This window comes from Halyomorpha halys, unplaced genomic scaffold (genome assembly GCF_000696795.3).
Source record: "Halyomorpha halys isolate HHAL.00 unplaced genomic scaffold, Hhal_1.1 Scaffold423.1, whole genome shotgun sequence".
NCBI classification, from domain to species: domain Eukaryota; kingdom Metazoa; phylum Arthropoda; class Insecta; order Hemiptera; family Pentatomidae; genus Halyomorpha; species Halyomorpha halys.
This window is the reverse complement of record NW_027105827.1, coordinates 154,035-160,220: the sequence shown is the minus strand read 5'-3', so window position 1 is coordinate 160,220 and position 6,186 is coordinate 154,035. Positions and strand designations below refer to the sequence as shown.

The following is a 6,186-nucleotide window of genomic DNA, read 5'->3' as shown; positions in this document are numbered from 1 at the left end:
GTTATAGACTAATTCTTTTATAGCTGAAGACTCTTCTCTGATTTAAAAGTCATCTGAAATAAAGTACTAGATGATAAAATGGTGAAGTTTAACTAACTGGAGGCATTCAGAAAGAGGCCTGCAGGATCTGGATAAATATGTGAAAAAGATTTTAAAAACTTGGAATAGGTAAAGACCAAGGGGGTACTACCTTTGGGAGGTTGGAAAGAGCCACTTCAACTCGTTACACCAACGGGAGACAAGAGAGCGCCTGGGAAACCCGAAGATAAATCTTACGAAGCAATTCACGAGTCTTTACAGTCTCAACTCTAGACCTGCAGATAGCCCTCCGTAGACCAAGGAAACGTAGTTAAAGTGGGGGAATACAAGAGAGGATACTAGGAGCTGACGGGTATTTTGAGGAATGGAATCATGGAATTTTAGGAATTGTTTAATTAAAGTTGATCTGCTCTGCTATTGCCTTAACCTCGCAAGTTCTTCCTCACTATATTTGAACAGTTCTTACAGTAACCATTGTACAATAAATTTTTATATTCAGAGATATCTAAAGCAAGAGAGCATTATTATTCCTAAGTCGACTAAGCAACCTCTGTGTTTGTAAAGTTAGCATGTAAGATTAACAAAGTAAAGCAATTAAGCTGATAACGTTCTACAGATTTTTGTCTAGTGTTTAAATTTGGTCATGCTCTCTGAATGTGAGATTTCTCTTTGTATTTGCCGGAACGCTTTGGTGCAACCTTATTGTTACCTTACACAAGTCCTGAAATTTTGACTCTTCCGTCAATGATAGATTTGGGATATTTATTTTACAAGTTATTAGTACCGTATATTTTAACTCTAGGCGAAATATCCTGAATATCAAATTGGACTATTGTTTACATTTTACCTATGTTTTAAGTCACTTGTCCTTTAAGTCATAGGTTTAAATAATTTGTGAACATGATTTCAAGGCAGATAAACAGATTTTTTCATAGTACTGGCCTATTATGGAACGTTAACAAGTCGGATTTAGCTAAATTACGCAAAAAAACTGGATATACGTTCGCCAACTGTAAAAAGGCTCTTGAAATCAATAATAATGTTGATGAAGTAAGTTAATTTTTTTTAATAGTTATAGTTTTATTGTCTTAAATGGATGTCCTTACTTTTTTTATATAGGCTGAAAAATGGTTAAAACAACAAGCTCAAAGCCTTGGATGGTCTAAAGCGAGTAAATTGGAAGGAAGAAAAACATCTCAGGGTTTAGTTGGTCTTTTAGTTAGGGAAAATCGTGCTGTTATGTTGGAAATAAATTGTGAAACAGATTTTGTTGCAAGAAATAAAAAATTTAAGTCTTTTGTTGAACTTTCTGTGAACTCCTGTTTTCATGAAGTATCCAAGATAAATACTGGATCAGAATTAATGAAGGTTTGTTATGTTTGGTATATTTACTATATTAATATAGATTTATGGCTTAATTTTAGAAATACTTTGCCATTGTAGGTAACTGTTGGTAGTGATGAACTAAAGACTCTACCAGGACCTGATGGAAAAAGCCTTTCAGATCTGTCTGCCCTGACTATTTCAGAATTGGGTGAAAATTTAAATTTGAAGCGGGCAATTTATGTTACCTGCCCTGAAGGCATGCAGTTAGCCTCATATGCTCATCCTAATTCTCAAAACAATTCAAATGTACTAACTGGAAAATATGGTGCAATAGTAGCCTATGTTGCTGATTCTTATGATACACAGAGGCAGGAATGGGCTATGCAGTTATGCCAGCATGTTGTTGGTAATTAAATTGTCTATTAAAATAAAATTTAAGATTCCTCAGAAATCGCTGCTTTTATTTTATGCTCTTAATTATTGTATAGTCGAAAATGATTAAAATGGAAGGATGGAAACAAAAGATGTATAAATGTAGGAATTACGCCATGATAACTGAATGTATTTTTTAACCAAACTGTTAGTTCATTACAATAATATAGTTGGTGCAATGCCAAAGTGGCTTATCTGAAATTTGAGAGCATTGTGTTTGTATTAAGGTTGCAAATATAGGGCGGCAGCTAATATCTGATTTCGATATAAGTCAAAAGTGTATACATGTTTTTGTTGGTTATTATTTTATTAGCATGATATTTGACAGTACATGCAACTCTCTCATTAAAACAACGACACTTTACTGTAACTGCTGTTACTACCATGATGTAAACTATGTGGCAGTTATTTTCATGGCATTTAATATTTTCTATCTAAAATGAACCTAAATTAACTTCTTGTTGTCACAATTATAAATTGTGAAAAACATATTAAAAATAATCATTTTATCAATTATGTAATAACCTCATTTTATAAAATAATAATTTAAAAAATGAAATTTGAGTAAACCGAACAGAAAAAAAACAATTTTTTTTTATCAAAAGAACGAAAATATTCACAACACTTTAACTAACCTAGAGTTACTGTTTTTTTACACACTCTAAAAACATGTTTTGATTCTTCAATAATTTCAATTATAATCGATCGACCAGATAACATTGTTACAATGTTTTTATTTTCTCAATTATAAGACGTGGTAAAAATATGTTTTATTTTTTTTTTTTAAGACCCTGCTTCCTCACCTCATACACTTAGTTTCCATTAGATCCAAAATAGTGGTTTAAAAAAAATCATTTTCTGAGATCATCTTGTACAACCTAGATTATTATTATTTTTTTTTTAAACATGTGGGAAGTTTAAAAGTTAGTTCGGAGTCATGATGAATGCAAACTGGTTTTGAACTAAAATCGTTTACAAAGGGAGATATAATGGTATCAGTAGTAAGTCAAAAACTGATCTATAGAGAATTCAACAGTTTTTAGTTTTGAATATTACTTCATAAAATCATTTTTTGCAGTTTTCGGTTAACTATAACTTTTTGAAAATTATTTTAAATAATAAAAATTTATAAAAAGTCCCAATGGGCTGCTCTCATTTCATAGAATCTTGATCATATGATGTAACTATTGTTTCAGTCCAATATTTTAGGATTAATCAATGGTGTGACAGTTTTTTAATTAAAACAAAACCTTCTAAAAGTGACAAGGTTGATTTATGATCTATATTCTGGAATTAACAATACCCGTAATGATAATGAACAATTTTATAAGTCTATAACAAAAAAGTTATTTTTTTTACAGGCATGAATCCAAAACAAGTTGGAGTTGTGGGAGAAGATGAGCCAGCTATGAATAAGGATGATGAATTAACTATGATTCATCAAGAATTTCTTCTAGACCCAGAACTCACTGTAGCCCAGTTCATTTCTAATGCTGGAATAAAAATTGTAGACTTTGTTAGAATCGAATGTGGGGAACCCTTAGAAGCCATTGAGGATTCAGTTCCAGTAAAAGCTGTAGGATGAAGCATTTATATAATCTGATCGTTTATTGTTATGTTTTAGATATATGTGTTACCTATTCTTAAGATGTATCTTCTTAACATATATAAATTTAAAAAAGGTTATTTATTTATAAATATTTTGTTGAATTTTAGAAATAATAAAAATTGATAATAAATGTTTTTTGGTTATTTTGTTGATAAATCTGTCTATGTTAATGACTTATACCTTGTTTATAAATTTTTATAAGCTGTTTTAGCCTATTGTTAAAAACCCTCAAAGCCTTCTTCACTAAATAGTTTATCTAATACAATAGGATTTTTCAGATCAAACTGATAATTCCTGAAATTAGCGCGTTCAACTGCATCAAACTTTTCAGCTTTATATATTAGCCAGATTTTGTTATTTCTAAACCTTACACTATATCATAAAGATAAAGTTAAAATTGAGTAAAGATTGGTTCACTAGTGTTAGTGGTTAGAAACCAAAAACTGATTGTCCTTTTATGTGATAGTATGATTGCTATCATTACTTGTTAAATTTTATTTTCTATCTGCCTTACTTATGAGTAAGTATGCTACCTCTTGTAATAAATATATCATTAATTTTTTCACTAAAATTCTTATGCTTTTTCGAGTCTCATTGGCCCTGAAAGTCCATTTTCATCTTTTTTACTTCACTTATTGATATTTTGTTTTGTCTTCTCGCAAGTTAGTAAATAATCCTCCCAGCTTTAGTTAACCATAGAAGAACCATCCTGTGGATTACAGCCAACTTTTTTATTTGTTGTGAAATTTTTATATTCAAACCTGCGAGTGCCAACCATAGCAATGACAGTTTATTACTCACATTAGAGCTGTTGAGGGCTACCATTATGGTTACTTTAATGATGTAGGCCATTACTCCTCTTTCAGCAACTTATCAAATACAAACTACCATAGGGCAGGGACAAGGACAGATCCCTGAGGAAATCACTTTTCCATAGTTTTTTCTCTAATTAAAAGCTGCTTCTTATCCTTTATTCTCAATCCACCTGCTAGCTCCTTATCAGAGCATGAAAGTTGCTGAAGACAGAGTTAACATTACATACTTCCCTATCATCATGGTGCATTTGCAGTAAGTGCTCTACAGTTCCCTAACCTCAGGTGAATCCATAAGACATATACTATGTCTAGTATAGGTCGTATTGTGGTATTCCATCTAGTGCTATGAGGTTTTCAGGGATCTTGTTCATCATAGTTAGGAGACAGAAAATGGTCTCCGAAAATTTTCAAATACCAGAGGGCTGTCAATTTGCCTACCCACTGCTCAAGAAATATCATATGTCTTCGGAGAGCCACTAGTCCATTCCTTATGAGTATCATATTTTGTGGATGTTGTGTTAGGGTTTCTGTTGGTATACTGTATCCATGAATATTCAAAAGTAACTGAATATCTGAACCGAACTGAATGCCTATTAGATTCTTAGATGGTTCCCTAACAATGAAATTTCCTCCAGGTTTCTGTTTTTAGTAGCACTGCTCAGTTTGGTATACCCTGGCTGTTGCATTCTAATTTTAAATAAATTCTTCTAGTATAACACCTCTTCTGTTTATTTGACTAGATTCTGAGACTTTTCCTTTTCTTTTTTTAATCCCTCCTGGATAACTTTTTGTTCATACGGCTCTTTTACAGGTTGTGGAGTTATACGTAACAAATAAACAACTCTTATTTATTTATTATTGATTATGCATAGTCTCAGAGAAATTTATTTTGGGAACAGAATTAAAGACAACTGTGGTGTGCCTGATGTGTGATTGCACACCTTAGTGTTGGACTATATCTTTTATTCCAACTCTTTTCTTCCTATGTCACTGCTTTTCCTGATCCCCTGTTGAGATTTCCAAGATGAGAATCTCATCTTCTTTAATCTCTCCATCCTTTCCAAAAGTACTGGTAACTAGCATCTACCTGCCTCCTTGTTCATATTGCCCTTTTCACTGGTCGATAATTTCAGTAGTCAGGAAGAACTTTAAATTTTTTCTTATTACATTCCTTAACCTTTTGTCCATCTGTCCAACACCATCTAAAAGGCAATTACTTACCACAATTTACAATAATGTGGTCACACTCTATACATTTCTGGTATACTAGTGGGTCCAAACAGTTTCTAACTTCAGTTGACCAGTTCCTATCAAAAATCTATCAATCAATCATTCTGGAAATGTAGCGATTCAACAAAAAGCAAAAAAGTTTCCAATATTTTTGAGACATCATCAGAAACAGCCATTTTTCCCACTAGAATGGAACAAGGGCTATGTCGTGAAGTAGATACTAGACAAAAGTCGTTAATCAGGATGTGTCCATGGACGTTAAAAAAGAAGGCCAAAGGCCTAAATATAAGATCTTTATCTGATCAACTGCTATTGGTATCGGAGAGTAAGGATCGCGCTTAAGATAATTTGGGTACGGAAAGTAGTAGTGACGAGGAGGAAAGCTTGTTGATGTACACCTTTTATTGAATTTCGTTAATTAAGATTAAGAAAAAGTGAGGGATAAGTAGTTTTTAACTTGAGCCAACAACTTTCTTTTGAATGTTTAGTAAAATACTGAAACAGCATTCATGGAAGAAAGGTAGCACTGAAAGCATTTGTGAAAATAAATATATCATGCATGATACCGATTATTAGAACCCCCATCCATCAACACCAATTATTCCGGGGCTATTGTCGAGATATTTGTTAGGATCAGGGACTTTCAAGAGGTGCACTAGCATCAGAAGGTCTCAAATCAATGATTTTAAAGGAGGATGACGACGTGGTGGAAGGTGAAACTGTAAACCACGTATG

At 32.6% G+C, this 6,186-nt stretch overlaps 1 protein-coding gene across 1 annotated transcript; it reads left to right on the top strand.

The window, feature by feature from the left end:
* The first annotated feature begins 785 nt into the window (after positions 1-785).
* On the top strand, positions 786-3,562 carry mEFTs (elongation factor Ts, mitochondrial). The gene is made up of 4 exons (XM_014423473.3): positions 786-1,089; positions 1,159-1,407; positions 1,483-1,771; positions 3,159-3,562. Exons 1-4 carry the CDS (start codon positions 940-942, stop codon positions 3,380-3,382), a joined length of 912 nt encoding a protein of 303 aa, XP_014278959.1. The 5' UTR covers positions 786-939; the 3' UTR covers positions 3,383-3,562.
* The last annotated feature ends 2,624 nt before the right edge of the window (positions 3,563-6,186 follow it).

What these genes read in the sequence shown, in the direction of transcription:
- mEFTs (XM_014423473.3), top strand. Translation starts at nt 940, where the DNA reads ATGATTTCAAGGCAGATAAACAGATTTTTTCATAGTACTGGCCTATTA. An exon ending in TCAATAATAATGTTGATGAA is followed by an intron (nt 1,090 to 1,158) that starts GTAAGTTAATTT and finishes TTTTTTATATAG; the next exon opens with GCTGAAAAATGGTTAAAACA. An exon ending in GTTATGCCAGCATGTTGTTG is followed by an intron (nt 1,772 to 3,158) that starts GTAATTAAATTG and finishes TTTTTTTTACAG; the next exon opens with GCATGAATCCAAAACAAGTT.